The sequence below is a fragment of the Nicotiana tabacum genome, chromosome 7 (genome assembly GCF_000715075.1).
Source record: "Nicotiana tabacum cultivar K326 chromosome 7, ASM71507v2, whole genome shotgun sequence".
NCBI lineage: Eukaryota > Viridiplantae > Streptophyta > Magnoliopsida > Solanales > Solanaceae > Nicotiana > Nicotiana tabacum.
Genome location: NC_134086.1, coordinates 7,227,202 through 7,243,784, shown reverse-complemented (window position 1 = coordinate 7,243,784; position 16,583 = coordinate 7,227,202). Strand labels below are relative to the sequence as shown.

General features: G+C 32.8%; 1 protein-coding gene across 1 annotated transcript; it reads left to right on the top strand.

Moving 5' to 3' along the window:
* Positions 1-814: 814 nt before the first annotated feature.
* LOC142161964 (uncharacterized) lies at positions 815-12,503 on the top strand. The gene is made up of 5 exons (XM_075218258.1): positions 815-1,066; positions 9,636-9,716; positions 10,123-11,212; positions 11,378-11,625; positions 11,739-12,503. The coding sequence occupies exons 1-5, from the start codon at positions 815-817 to the stop codon at positions 12,501-12,503; spliced, it is 2,436 nt and encodes an 811-aa protein (XP_075074359.1).
* Positions 12,504-16,583: the final 4,080 nt, after the last annotated feature.

Here is a 16,583-nt window from a genome sequence, read left to right as displayed (position 1 = left end):
TAGGTTTTTCAGCGGATTGAGGTCTAAGGCAATTCCAATAACAAAGATAAAGATAAGATTCAGAATTTAAATTTTATGGATTAAATTTTAAATTTTTTTAAAATTAAATCTATTATATTTTAAAATTATAGGTTCATAAATATTATTTTTATATTTTTAATAAATTTTTATTCTGTTTCAAAAATTATGGGTTCAATTTAACTCGTAACTACAGTACTCCATTCGGCACTGACAAAGATGACCTCTCAGTTACAGTTTCAGTAGAATCTGTAGTTTTCAGTACTATAAACAACTAGAAAAGTAAATGCACACAGTATGGTTATGGCAGTTAATAAAGTCGTTAAAAATGATAGAAGATGTTCAAATCGTCATACTGAAAAAAAAAAAAAACGTTAGGTAATTTATTTCTACTTACCTAGAGTTTTGACGGTCAAACTTATTCAAATACCTTGTACAGTTGGAACTATCACATCGGAGCTAGAGTTTAAGTTACGGGTTCGCCTGCTAGAGACCATCAGGATTTAAAAGCTTATGAGTTTGGGATTCGAATCTTTTTAAATTATTAGGTTTTAAATTAATAATTTTTACAAATTTAATAAATTTTTAAGATAAATACAAGGTTGAACCAAAGTTATTGGTTTCGACCGTATTCGTAGCCGACAATCTAGCTTTGCCCCTATCAACAATGTTGTTTCAAACCCTGTATTTGTCATCGATCGCGATGAATAACTTAAATGTATTTGCTCATGTACAGAAGATGAAGGTAACAGAGATAAGAATGTTGAGATGGATGTGCGGGCACACCAGGTTAGATATGATCAGAAATGAGGTTATTCACGACAAGGTGAATATGGTCCCTATTAAGGACAAGATGTGGGAAGTGCGCCTTAGGTGGTTTGGTCATGTGAGGCGGAAGAGCACAGACGCCCCGATGAGGAAGTGTGAGAGGTTGCCATTGGAGGGCCTATGGAGAGGTAGAGGTAGGCCAAAGAAGAGGTGGGGAGAGGTGATTATGCAAGACATGTCGCAGCTACAGTTGACCGAGGACATGACACTTGATAAGAAGGTATGAAGGTCGAGGATTAAGATAGTAGAGTAGGTGGTCTAGAGTGTTCATAACAGTAGTACTGGCACACAGTCTCGCTTTCTGTTGGTAGTAGGCTTTTATGACTAACCGTTATTTTCTTTCATTGTTGATCATCTTACTGTCTTGTTGCTTTTATTCTGCTTTTATAAGGCTTTTTAGTATTGTCCATTCTTGTCCATATTTCATTAATGTGGTTCTTATGCTTTCCTGAACCGAAGATCTATTGGAAACAGCCTCCCTATCATCACAAAGTTGGTGTAAGGTATGCGTACACAATACCCTCCCCACACCCTACGGTGTGGGATAAAACTGGTATTATGTTGTTGTTGTTGTTATTATAATCCAACAAACTTAAATGTGCCATTATTCCAAACTCATAAGTTTCAAATTGTGACTCCACCTCTGCTATCACGTACGTGAAATAGACATACCGCTTTTGCCAAAAAAAAAATGTAATACTAATAATAATAGATGCGTGCATGCAATGCATGGATTGCATGGGAATTGAAAGAAGTAGAGAAATTTAAGATCATAAAACAGTCAAGATCTAACAACCCTCCGTCCATCACTTTTGCATAGGTTTAATTGTAGGACACAAATCTGACTTTTGCTGACCAAAACAATCTCTTCTTTATACAAGCCACCGCCCTCTGATCCTTTCTCCAGCCAATATATCTTTCCTCTTACACGTTAATCATTTTAATAAATGCATGTCTGTACTATTCGTTTAAATGCATACATTCTATGATCTGTATATATGAATACATAGCAATGGAGTCTGACTTTCTAGATAAGAGATGTTCTGAGTTGTTTACAGTAATATATGAAGGGACATATACATATGGTTCATAAAGTCATTCTTGTTTAGGTATACGTAGTTTCTCAAAAATGACAAATTAATATGCATTTTAAACTCGAGTTTAAGTTCTATCCGTTAACTGTGTAAAGAATTAATTTTCTTGCAATAAAGGTTTAATTATAAGGTTATTACAGGTAAATTTTTTGTAAGTAATAATTGTAACATAGTAAAAATAATATATGCTTGCTATCACGGCTTAAATTACACTAATATTATAAAAACTTTTATTTAGGGTAAACGCGAGGGTCAATACGTACTTATGGGTGTATTCAAACTGCTATGGAAAAATTAAGATTAGAATCTCTAAATCTAAATTTTTTTAGGAATAATAAACAGGTAATGACAACCTAACCCTACACCCGAGTTAGGCCCTTTTATTTCTTCCCTAAAAGAGATAAAAATGGTTACGTGAATATCTAAACCCTTCTCAAGTGCTTATGCTTCTTTTTTTCTCATATATATATATATATATTGACCTCGGCATCGCATGCAGAATCGGACCGTATTGAGCAGAGGGGTCACTGAACCTATTAACCTTGATAAATTTTCATATATTTTGTTTCGAACTCTTAAAATAAAAAGTCCAATAGGATATTACTTGAGCAATTCGCTTACGTGCCTCTGTCACCTTAGAATCCCTCCACGAGTGATCACATTAGCGTGACCGATCCAAAGGCCAAACTTTTTAGATATATTCTTTACAAAATACTACTGCGTAGGTCACTGTTATCTATATTATTATCACATATTCACATTGTCGTTTGAAATCAAAATGACTAGAAAAAGGGAAAATCATCCCAATTAGGCTGGTAGGACTTAGGACCCTGACATGATAAGTTCGATTCATGTTGTTATTCATTCAATACTAGTCATCTTATGTGCTTTGGGGTCGTTTGGTACGGGTATAAGAAGGTATAGTGCTGGTATAAAAATTTAATACCACTTTAATTCTTTGTTTGGTTAGCAAACCTGGTATAAATTATCCCGGGATTAAAATTACTACCGGAATAACTTATACCTTGTAGAGGGTGGGGTAATTAGTGCAGGGATAACTTATACTTCTTCTTAGAAATTATGCAATTATCATTTTAATACAACATACCAAACAATGGATAAAAAACAATACCAGAATAACTAATCCCAGCATAACTTATCCCAGCATAAATGGTATTCAAACCAAACGATCAATATGTGTATTTCTTTGAAGAAATAGGATCAATCCCCACTAATGATAGAGAATTAATTCATTTCTTAAAATGTATTGACATTTCTAATATATCTACATTCATATATATTGAGACTCAGCTTGAGCTACATATTTAATGTGCCTTTAATGTAATTTTATCTTAGCACCTTTTAAAATTATGTTTCTTTAATGATAATGCTTTATGTTATTTTTTTAACCTTGATTTCTTTTAGTATGATAGAATTAAAGAATAAAAAATGTACACGCTGTTTTGACTTTTCTAGAGTGAAAATCTTTTTCTTTCTTTCTTTATTTACTGTGCAAATATGTTTAAAAAGTCATGAAACTTAAAGGAGCCAATGTTCTTCGTGAAAATATTTGCATTGCTAATATTTTTTCAAATATTCCCTATTGAATCATAGCTTAGGGAAGGAAAAAAAAAAGAATCACACCGTTGAAGCTATATTTCCGGGGGGGGGGGGGATCAGAAATAGCCTAATCTATGAAGTGTCGGTAATTGAAAACAGCTATAGTTTCAAAAGTAATTGAAATTTAGCCACTTTTTCATGTAAAGATAAAATCTTAACAAAAGTACCTTAAAAATCCAAAAAATTACAGCATAATATGGTAGAGTTCGAATTTTTTACATATGAGATTCCATCATAATGTGTTGGAATTTCATAATGTGCTGGAGTTCCAACATAATATGTTGAAAGTTTATACGGAGGAGCTCCATAATCCATCATATTATGCTGGAACTTTCCTTGTGTCGGCTATGGTATTTTTGTTCAGATTTTATCTCCCCATAAAATAATGACTATTTTTCAATGACTTTGCAAATAACTATTTTTTAATTATTAATCCGAAAACTGGCTAGCCCGTGCTATTTTCACTGTATTTCAAGCATAGCAACTACAGTATTATTTCATTTTACAGACACAAATTTGTTCTTAATTGACTACGTATTGTTTGTTGACTATCTATATAGTCTTATATTAGACGCTAGCCACTCCTGTTCTATACAACTTGCATTAATTCTATTTCAGTTTCAAACTTCAAAGATGCCTCTATGTCGGCAAAGAACAATATTTATTACCCCCAAGTAAAATATTACAAAAATAATAATAAGAAAACGAAAAAAAAAGACTAGGGTAAATGAAATAATAATAATACTAGAAAGGATAAATGAAGAATCAATAAATATTACTGGTAGAACCCAATTTGATCCTAACGTGACATTCAATCATTGAACTCACACATACTATATATTTGCAGCTTCCTTTGACCAAATAAATATTTATATATCCTTTGTCTAGGGAAAAATGTTGCTTTCTTATTGGTAACAGGCACAAATATCGAGGTAAAAACTTTTTTTTATTAAGCTTTAAAAATATTTTAATTTTCTGACACTGTAGGTTTTCTTAGAACTGTCTTTTTTGTTTTCTTGTAATAATAATTCTTTTTTTTTTTTTTTGAAAATATACACAATGTTTTAACCTCTTTTTTTAGTTTAATTTCCATCCGATATGCGTATTATGGCTCCGATAAATCCAAACGCACATCCATTAAATGGGAAAATACTTTTTTTAAAGATTTTTTATATTCATAATTCGAACCCGAAATTTTTGATTTAGGGTAAAACTTTTTTTTATCCATCTCAACATAATCCTTGAAAAATTATTTTTATTATTTATGAGTTTTAATCAATTCTGTAAATTTAAGTAATTTTTTTTTATCATTGATGAGTTTTTTACTAGAATATACATTTGATATTTTTCACAATTACGTGAAAACATGTGATTTTATAACCTAAAAGATTATCTAGAAATCCCTTACCGGATTTGGACAAAATTAAACTATTTTTTGAAGAAAAAAAAAACACTATGAAATAAGAGGAAGGCAGTGAATAATTTCCACTAAACATCGCAGAAGTCTCTTCCAATCAAAGCATAGAAGGAATCATTTGTATATGTCAGGAAGGTTAATGATTAAGGGAAGATTAAATTATTTTTAAGTGGTTATTAAAGTATTGGTTGAAGGACAGAGGTGTCAGAAATTATTCGATTTATTATGGTAAAAGTTTATTTTAGAACAGAATTTTCAATAATTAATGACCGACTTATTCTTTTGTTTCAATACCAAGAGGGTAATTAATTAAATATCGAATATTAGATTACTTCTAACGTAGTAGACTTAATAGAACAATTTTCTTTGGGACTTTGGTTACTTGGGATTAGTATTTTGACCAAGGATTTTAACTTCTCCTGCTTCTCATTTCTTAGGCAAAGAGGAATAAGCATTAACTCGACCGTAATTTCTAAGAGGGTGATTGGCTAAGCATATAAGCTGGTCAAACTGACTTTATAAATACTTTTTGGCTTATCTACGTATTTGATAATTAAAAGTGCTTATAAGCCAAAAATAAGCCAAAAGTCATAAGTTGGTCTCCCCTAACTTATCAAATTTCAACTTATAAACACTTTAGATTTGACCAAAATATTTACTATTCTATCCCTAAAATACTTCTTTTTAAAATAAAACTCTTCGTATAACCAGTTCTTCAGCTGCTTATTTTCAGCACTTTTATCCAAATACGTAATTGATTATTTTTTAAATCAACTTCAGCACTTAAGTGAGATCTTTACTAGATATTTATGGATGCTATATAGGTTAAACGAAAGAGTTTACCGTAAACATTAAGTGGATAATTTTTCACCCTAATTATACGGATGAGTTCACTAATTACACAATGCAACATGAGGTTACATGATTTATGCTATTTGTTGATGATATCATGCAAAAGTTAACTAAACGAGAGCGTCTACCAAAAGTTTAAGAAGCATATAGAGAGTAAGGATTTTAGAACAGTAAAAGTATATATATTGTTTTACTGCAATTTTAGCTAGCTAGTATAAGAAGAGGTAAATTGATATAAGATCAGTACAATGATTGTGTAACTTCTTGAAAATCAAATCATTCGTTTATCACGTGTTGCCACCAAAATTATAAATACTCAAAATAAACTCCTAGCTCGCCCTTACCAATGGTGTTTAAATGCAAACAACTCAAATATTTAGGCTCAATGTTCGAGAAAAATAGTATGAAAGCAGACGGGATTGCGGTGCGTAAATGCAGGGGCGGATCTAAAGTATGATACATGAGTTTTCGGGAATCCAGTAACTTTTGCGTAGACCCTATATTTTTGTTAATAAATTTATTAAATATCTATTTGTGAACTCAGTTATTATTGTATATTAATTTGAGACTGCGACAGAAACCCATAAACTTAAAATCTTGGATTCGCCTCTGCGTAAATGGTACTGAAATATGATGTGATAGAACTTAGATCAGAGCCAGAACACATGCGCCAATCTCTCCGCCACTAGCACAAATGAATAAAAAAAGATCACGCCACCAAAGGTGACAGTATCACCATCTACAAGTCGAGTCATGAGATCTAAAGTGCAAATACTCGACGGAAGACTTGGCTGCGGCAAGTCATGGAGAGGTTAAGACGAGATTGCGGTGCCTAAATAGATTCATTTATATCTCTTCATTTTCAAAGAGAAAAAAGCACGTATGCATGGATGGAATATTCGTGGGATATATATCAAGCAAGTTGATGTATATATCAATATACGAAAGAATGTAAGTCTTTTAACAGGCAAATCACCCAGCTTTTACGCCTGAAAATAATTTTTAGTCAAGCCTAAAGTCATGCATTAATTATCTATTACCTTGTTAGCTTTGTTAAGTAACTTAATAGAGAAATTAAAAACTAAATAAAAGATTAAACAAAAAAAAAACAAGTGGTGAGAAAGTTAACTTGAACGCTAGTGGATTACTAGTGTTGGTTACTATGACTTATGGGTGGGATTCCTCTAGGTTCCCATTTTCTTCTCAGTTGACTTTTCAAAAATTTGACTAATTGCTTTTATCCCTCCACCTCTTTTTTATTATTATTTCTTTCATCGTAAAATAAATAATATCTTTTTTTACTTTTCGAGAATCAATGCAATTTTAAAATTAAATTAACTTAATATTCTAAAATTAAAGTTTAAATATTCAAAAATTATATGAAAAATATTGTATGTTGTAATTATTCTCATATCAATATGATGAAAATAAATATTTAAAATATTAATCAAAGTTCACATAGTTTGAATTTTAAAAATAAAAAATTAACACATAAATTCGGTGGGGAGGAGTTTTATTTTTTAATTTGTTATCCTTCTTTAAACTAATATGTTTTGATGTCCCACAGATTTGCCTATATGGGTTGTATATCCCATATATGAAGTCACCCAGAATTTCTTAACTCCCTCTCACCTCCCTCCATTTATTATTACTGTATTATTGACTTTTATTTTATTAGTATAAAGGAGAAGATGATTTATACTTTAAATACAAATACCACTCTGTAAAGAGAAATTAAAACAGGCAACAAAGTCTATAAAGTGGGGATTAAAACTCCTGAAAAATGGGCCGGCTGATCAGAGACTGGCCCACATCTCCTTGGCCCATTGGGCTTGTATCCTTTCTTAAGGTGTTGGGCTGGGCCGATTGTAATATGTAGTAATAATTGGGAGAAATTTAAAAATAGCCAGATTTACAACTGGCCATTTAAAAATAGCTCAGTTTCAAAAGTAATCGAAATTTAGCCACTTTTCATGTAAAGATAAATCTGAGCAAAAACATTGTTCAAAATCCGGAAAATACGCCCGTATATTATACTAGAGTTCCAGCATAACTATGCTTGAACTCCAGCATATTATACGAGAGTTCCAGGATAACTATGCTGGAACTCCAGCATAATATGTTGGAGTTCCAGCATAAGTACACTAGAACTCCAGCATAATATACTGGAGTTCCAGCAAGTATAAATGTCCAGTATAATATACTGGAGTTTGGAGCACCGGTGCTCCAGTCTCCCGTATATTATACATGAGTCAGCAAAGTATACCGGTCCAGCATAATATGCTGGAGTTCGTACACAGATGCACCGAACTCCCGTACATTATGATGTAATATGTTTGGGCAGGAGGGACATTTCATGTCAATAAAAAAAAATATGGGCTATTAAACTTTTGAGGGGCTGTACAGAATAATTTACCCTTGATAATTCCTATCCTAGCTCACGAACTATATAGGCTTTAAATGAGCCGGGTCGGGCTCTTTTAGAAAAGTCTTGTTTAAAATAGATTTACACTATTAGAAACTTTATTACACTCCATACTCAAGTTTCACTTTAATTACTTCATATATACAAAATTACCAATTATGTACATATTTAGGATTTAAGGATAATTAATCAATTCCTACAATCACTCCCACTCCACCCACGTTTCTCTCTCCACACCCCACCCTCCCCTCTCTCCCATATCTTGCACAAGAGAGCAGCAATTCTATCATTGACATCCATTAAAAAGCTTTGAAGCTTTGAATTCAAATCTGGGGTTTCAAAAATATTACTTGTTTAAATTGGATGTTGTTGCAAAGAATTGAAATTCTCTCTACGTCTCTCTATCTCTCAATTCCTAATTTCACTAATGTAAATTAAATAAAAAGAGAGCAGCAATTCCACCACTGACAGCCATTAAAAGTTTTGAAGCTTTAACTCGAATTTGGATTTTTAAAAATCATTATTTGTTTGGATTGGGTGATGTTATAAACAATTGAGAATATGATTTGGAGTTTATATCTCAATTTTGAGGGTGTTTTGGTGAAGATTAGATTTGATTTTGGATGAATTTCAGATTGAAACTCGAAGAAGAAGAAGAAGAAGAAGAAGAAGAAGAAGAAGAAGAAGAAGAAGAAGAAGAAGAAGAAGACGACATGACATATATATATTGTATGAAAGTTGAACAATATTGTATAAAAATTATATTTAAGTTGTATGATATTGTAGTTGTATATAACTGAGTAGAAATAATGTATGAAAATTTTAGATAAGTTGTAGATATTTTGTATAATATATAATTAGTTATATGAAATTTATTTTTACTATGTATAAATCAGATACAAAATATACAAAAAACATATTATATAAATTTTGTATAAAATTTGTGTTTACGTTATATATTATTATAGTCAGGGGTGGATCTAGGGGGGCGCAAGGGTGTTCATCCGAACCCCATTCATCGGAAAATTACACTGTTTATATAGGGTAATTTTTAATATTTTCGTATAGATATAATATGTTGAACCCCCTTGACACAAGGCAAAAGCTTGGCTTAGTGGTTAAGGGGGTTCAGATTTTATAGCAGGTCGCAGGTTCAATTCCAGTCAGTCACAATCTAATTCTTTTCACTTCAGAACTTTTTTCTTTTTTTAATTTTAAACGACGTCGTTTCTTGTCTTCTCTTTTAAGTCCGTTTCCCCCAAAAACGTGACTGCTTCTCTTTTTCTAATTTAGGGATTTTGGGTTAAAAAATCCCTAAATCTCTCTCTCTCTTTGTTGGTGCCATTCGCTCTTTGTTTCTTCGATCTTTCTGCCTCACCAGTCGCGTCTCAATTATTTCCATTGCCTCGCCAGTCGCCGCCCTGCCGCTGGCGTTTCATCTATCATGGCATTGGCATCCCAGGTAAATTACTTGTTCTTTCTAACTTTTTCAGAATTTATTAATGTTTTATTGTTGATTCTTAAATTTAGGTTAATGAATCTTGTTCTGTCACCGACCTCTCTGTCTTTTTAACATATTCAAACAAGATAAAAGAAGATTAAAGAAAGAGTTTATGGTGAACTTTTTTTTTGGTTTTAGTGTATGGTGAACTTAACATGTAAATGACCTTTCTGTCTTTCTAGATTCAGTATTGGATTGAAACATAGCTTAGAAATCCGTATGGCAACCAGCAGATAAGTTATAAGTTATTACTTATGATTTATAACACTTTCCTTCTGCAATTTTGTTTTTACAGTGATTCACACTTGTTGTTTGATAAAATGGTTAGGTAATTTTGTTCTAATTACATTCCTACTTTGTAATTCAGTCTCAAAATTCAGTGAAGAGGTATTTTATCAAAGCACCAAAACCAAATTTGGCTTCTCATACTCAACCTATCCAGTTGGAGAATATAAACCATTTAGAAGTACCATCTTCTAATGAATTTGATTTGGATTCTTTAAAGTTTGATCCGGGGGAAAGAACTCAAATCTTGGACTTCCATCCAAATCATCGTGATATTATTAGTAGAGAATACCTTCTACAATGTCCTTGTCAACCTCGGCTTCATAACTTTCCTAAAACAAATTTTTCTGGATCAATGCGTCGATTTAATCCTAAATGGTTTGATGATGAATATCATGATTGGTTGGAGTACAGTGTAAGTAAAGATGCATCCTATTGTTTGTATTGTTATCTATTTAAAGATAATAATATTCATCAAGGCGGAGGTGATGTATTTTCAAGTATAGGGTTTAAGAGTTGGCATAAAAAGAAAAGTTTTGATAAACATGGATCGAGTAGCATTCACAATGAGTCAAAAAAGAAATGCCAAGATTTGCGGCAACAACGGTCTATTCAATCTTCATTTGAGAGGCAATCTAATCAACTTAAGCATGAGTATTGGATTCGCTTAACTGCTTCAGTTAATGTAGTAAGGCTTCTTATAACTCAAGGATTAGCATTTCGAGGTCATGATGAATCTAAGTCTTCACTTAGTAGGGGTAATTTTCTTCAAACTCTCTTATGGTATGCAAAAGTATGTGATAACATTCGTGATTATGTACTGGAACATGCTCCTCAAAATGATCAAATGACTTCTCCAATAATTCAGAAAGACATTGTAACTGCATGTAAGATAGAAACAACTAAAGCTATAATTGAGGAACTAAATGGTGATTACTTTGCCTTGCTAGTTGATGAATCTTTTGATACGTTCCGCAAAGAGCAAATGGCGATTGTCTTACGGTATGTTGATAGAATAGGATTTGTGATGGAGCGACTTATTGATATAGTTCATGTTCAAAATACTTGTGCTTCATCTTTGAAGCGTGCAATTGCTAATTTACTTGATCAACACTCCTTAAGTCTATCATATGTGCGTGGACAATGTTATGATGGGGCAAGCAATATGCAAGGTGAGATTAATGGTCTTAAAATGTTGATTAAGAGAGAAAGTAGATCGGCTCATTCCATTCATTGTTTTGCTCATCAACTCTAACTTACCCTTGTTGCGGTTTCTAAGAAATGTCTTCAAGCGGGGGAACTTGTAATATTGGTTTCCAATATTTTGAATATATTAGGATCTTCGTTTAAGCGTATGGATGAATTTCGAGAATCTCAAAAAGAAAGAATTCAAGAGGCATTAGATATGGGTGAGCTTACAACTGGTTGGGGTTTGAATCAAGAATTTGGTCTTTCAAGAGCATGTGATACTCGTTGGGGATCTCAGTCTAAATCTTTTAATAATTTTATTCTGATGTTTGGCTCTATTCTCGATGTTCTTGAATTGCTTGTTCTTGATGCACATTCTACAGATGAAAGAGCCAAGGTAATGGGATATCTCAGGGCTTGTCAAACATTTGAGGTTGCATTCATGTTACATTTGATGAGAGATATTTTAGCAATCACAAATGAGCTCAATAAATGCTTACAAAAAAAGAGCAAGACATTACAAACGCCATGCTACTTGTTGAAGTAGCAAAGAAAAGGTTGCAAAAGTTAAGGAAAGAGGAATGGAATTCTCTTATTGCGGAGATATCTGCATTTTGTATCAAATATGATATTTTGATACCTCAGTTTGATGAGCTATACGTTAGTTCTTTAAGATCACGTCGTAAACCTAATGACTGTACAGTCTTACATCATTATCGGGTTGATGTATTTTGCAAAATTATTGATTGGCAAATTCAAGAACTTAATGAACGTTTTGACGAAGTGACAACTCATTTGCTTCATGGAATTGCTTGTTTGAATCCAATTAACTCATTTTCAAGTTTTGACATCAGGAAAATAATGAGAATGACTGAGTTATATCCTGATGACTTTGATGAATTTAGTATGGGTGCTCTTGAGAATCAACTTGCAAGTTATATTATTGATGTTCGTGATGTTGATGAAAGATTCTCCGATCTACATGGGCTTTGTGATCTTTCAAAAAGATTAGTTCAGACAAAGAAGCATTCAAACTATCCTCTTGTATTTCGCTTAGTGAAACTTGCTTTGCTTCTGCCCGTTGCTACCGCATCCGTTGAAAGAGCTTTTTCGGCGATGAAGTTTATCAAGAATGACTTACGAAGTCGAATGAATGATGAGTTCTTTAGCGGTTGTTTGGTGCCTTATGTAGAAAAAATTGTGTTTGATAGTATTTCTAATGATGCTATTATTAAAACATTTCAAGATATGAAACCCCGCCGAGTGCAGTTGTAATAATGTACTTAGTTATTTTTTGTTGATCTCATTAGTCATTAGGTCCTTGTAACTAATACAAGACTTGTTTTTTGTATTTTCTCTTTTGAAAGTCTTGTTACTATGATATGTTTATCTTAACACTATCTTTGTGTTGAGAACTTCTCTTTCTATTAATAAAATCTGTTAGCATCAATTTTTTTTTTTTGGTTTTGGTTGGCTAGCTTCATTGTGTATTTGACTTTTAAAATTTTTGAACCCCCTTCGCAAGTATCCTGCCTCCGCTACTGATTATAGTTATATTTAACTGAGTAAAAATAATGTGTGAAAGTTGTAGATAAATTATAGATAAATTGGCAGTTGACAGGTTAGAAGTTAAAAGATGGAATGGATGCAAAGAAGGAAAGTGGCGATATCCCTACTACTGCTTGCTCTCCTCATTTCCTTCAACTTAAGTAGTCTTGATGGTCAAATGATTAAATCAGGTGAGAAGTGAGAACCATTTAATTTCTCTCATTTTTCTTTTCGTTCACTGATACCGTGATAGAGAATCTCAGTGATCTACTGAAATTTGATGATCCAAGTTCACCCTTTCATGTTGGGGGACTCATGGATCAAGTTGAAAAGACTTTAAAGGAGTTGAAGTTCCTTAGAAGCTTTGTCTGCTTTGTTTCAGACAAATGGAAGATCTGGAGAGAAAGGGGAGATGGGAGAAGAAAAAAAGGAAAACTTGTAACTAAATCCATTGATTGAAGACATAAATAATGGATTTGGGAGCATTTTAAGGTGGATTGTATATATTTTATAAACAAAACTTGCTTATGCCGGGTAATTAACTAAACACAGACATTAAGGGTAATAAAGTTTCAATAGTGTATAGGTATGAAAAAATCCCTTTTAAGAAAGTCTTTTTTTTAGGTTCTAATCTGTATTTAAAATATACTTAAGTTTAGATAACTTAGTTAAATACTTTTATGCTTTTTTTTTACTAATTGAATTCTTGTATTATTCAGTTTATTTTGTTTGATAATATGAATCACCAACGCCAAAATGAATTGGTAAAATATTATCAAAATACCAACATAGGTTATGGTGGGATGAATTGTATCCTTTTACCCTTAGCAAGAGGTCTTGGTTCGAACCTTCAGTACGAAGAAAATCCTGTTAGGTAGCGTTTTGCCCTTAAATGGGCCTTAAGCGGCACGAATTTAGATATAATCGGGCTCAAATATGGGTAACCGACACTGAGTGGGTAAACCCAACCCAAAAAAAAAAAAATTCATCAATTTTTTTTTTTTGGTGTGTGCTATGCAGAAAGAAGCAAACAGTGACGGTTCTCCTCATTCCTGCAACTTACATTTTATATGTCAGCTGCAATTAGGCCCGAAGGAACATATATTTTATCTCCTTGGCTAATTTTTATATTATCTTTCATTATACCTCTGAAAACAGGAATAGACATAGGACCACTTTCATTTTATGGTGATAATAGAGTTCATATTTCCAAATTGATTCTTGTGGAAAATTAAAATTGTTTTTTAGTTGTTTTGCTTTATGTTTACATACATTTTCGTAAAAATAGCACTGGCTAGCCAGTTTTCGGACTGATCATTTAAAAATAGCCAGCGTTTGCAAAGTCATTAAAAAATAACCACTATTTTGCTGCAACATGGACCCGGTCCAGAATAATATACTGGAGATCGGTGGTAAAAATTGCACGGGGCGCCCTATTTGGTCGCCCCCATTTAACCTATACCCATTTTTGTAAAAACTTTTAACTTGTATCTACTTTTTAAACAACTTCAGCCTCCTTTCTTCTTCTTCTTCTTCTTCTTCTTCTTCTTCTTCTTCTTCTTCTTCTTCTTCTTCTTCTTCTTCTTCTTCTTCTTCTTCTTCTTCTTCTTCTTTCTTCTTAGGTGTAAACATCTATATTCTAGCACTGAACAAGGAAAGCCCTACTGTCCACATACTTTGCTACAACATGGTTGCTAGAGGTATAATTCGTTATTTAAGATTCTATTTGCTCTGCACAATCTTAAGGTCAGTTTTTGGCTCGAATCATATAGAGGATGCCCTTTTTACTACGAATACATGTTCGAGTACTCAGCAGAAGATCAAACCAGTAACTTTAATCCAACAGATGAAAATTCAAAAAAGTATTGGACGCGAAAACTCAAGCTGATTAAAAATTCCTCGTTTGGTTCAAAACTTAAATCCTCCCGCGCTTATGTCAAGTCCTCCTTTTCCAAATCTGGTTGTTCAAATGAGTACTCGGCAAACTTTGACAAAGGGTCTGTACCAATGGCTAAAGAACATAGTTATAATGTCAAAGAAGCGAAAAAAGAACCATTTGTACAAATTCAAAAAGGTGCATATTCAAAAGGAATGAACAAACAAAATGTTGTTGATCAAGATCATAGAGGTAGACATAGGAGGTCATTTTCAGGAGCTATTAAAAGATTTTCAACAGCTAAATCTTCTTCTTCTACTTCAGTTCTAGCCAGTTACAAAACAAAAACTTTGTCAGTTACAAAACAAAACTTTAGCTTTTGCCAGTTACAAAACAAAAACTTCAGCTCTAGAGCTGAAGTTCGCCAGTTATAAAACAAAACTTCAGCTCTAGAGCTGAAGTTCGCCAGTTACTAAACAAAAACTTCAGCTCTAGAGCTGAACTTTAGGCCCGTCTACTAGAATGCTGAAGTTTTGCATGATTGCCTTTGCTATTTCAGCCCCGTATGCTGAAGTTATGCGAAAAAGCGGGTACGCTTGCAATTTTTTTTGCAAAGCGGGCACAAGTTAAAACGTGACACAAAAAGCGGGTATAGATGCAAATGTCCTAGATCGGTGCACTTGTGTATGAACTTCCAGCATATTATGCTGAAACTCTAACACGCAGAAAGTTCCAGCATAATATACTGGAGATTGGAGCACCTGTGTATGAACTTCTAGTATATTATGCTGGACCTGTATATTATACCGAAACTCCATTATAATATGCTGGAACTCTATTATAGTATGCTAGAGTTCCAGTATACTTATGTTGGAACTCCACTATATTATGCTGGAGTATTTTCCGGATTTTAAACAGTATTTTCGTTCATATTTATCTTTAAATGAAAATGACTAAATTTCGATTACTTTGAAACTATAGCTATTTCTAAATGACCACTTGTAAATTTTGGTATTTTTGAATTTCTCCCTAAATTTTCTAACAGTGAAATGGAGATATGACTGATAAAACAGATAGGAAGAAATTTTAGTCAATAGGTAAACCAATAAAGATGGGATAAGCGACTTATAAAGATTTTCTCGTCCTAACTACGAGATTATTAGACTCTAGTTTAATATATGCTAGGTGAAGTAGTTAATTGGTCTTTTACAAAAACCAATATAAGTCTATGTCTAGTTGGCTAACGTATGAAAGTTAATTTTATAAATATCGAAAATAGAATTTTTCCTTTGGCCAACGTATGTTTTTTTTTAAAAAACAATTGTAAAACTACTTGTGAAGAATATGAAATTCAAACATTGGATCCAAACTAAACTGGTGTGTTAGGCCCGGGGTTTCACCTATTGATTTTGATGATAACAAACCAATATTAGCTTTAATAAAAGAATATTTACTTATGGTAAATTTATTTTGATACAGGTTTATTTGATGAAAAAAACAAGAGGGATTGCTCTGATGACAACTTCCACTTCCAACCAACAGGTTGTGAGTTCGAGTCTCCCCAAGAGCAAGGTGAGAAACTCTTGGAGGGAAGGATGTCGGGGGTCTATTTGAAAACAGCATCTCTACCCCAGGGTAGGGGTAATGTCTGCGTACATACCACCCTCCTCAGACCCCACTAAGTGGGAATATACTGGATTGTTGTTGTTGTTATTTTATTTGATGAAGAAGAATTTGGTGAAGATCCAAACAAATATAAAAAGGAAGATATTGTGAAATAATTGGAGAAGTTATGGAAAAGAAATTATAGAAGATATGTAGAAGATTGGTACAAGGAATACAAAAGAGGAAGAATATGCAATGGAAAAGAGTATTGACATACTAAAGAAATATTGGTTAGTTCAAGAAAGAAGTAGTTGGTATCAATCCAA

Excerpts from the sequence above, each read along its gene's own strand:
- LOC142161964 (XM_075218258.1), top strand. The coding sequence starts at position 815 with ATGATCAGAAATGAGGTTATTCACGACAAGGTGAATATGGTCCCTATT. Across the intron at positions 1,067-9,635 it reads ACATGACACTTGATAAGAAG|TCGCGTCTCAATTATTTCCA; the intron begins GTATGAAGGTCG and ends CTGCCTCACCAG. Across the intron at positions 11,626-11,738 it reads CTACAGATGAAAGAGCCAAG|CAAGACATTACAAACGCCAT; the intron begins GTAATGGGATAT and ends ACAAAAAAAGAG.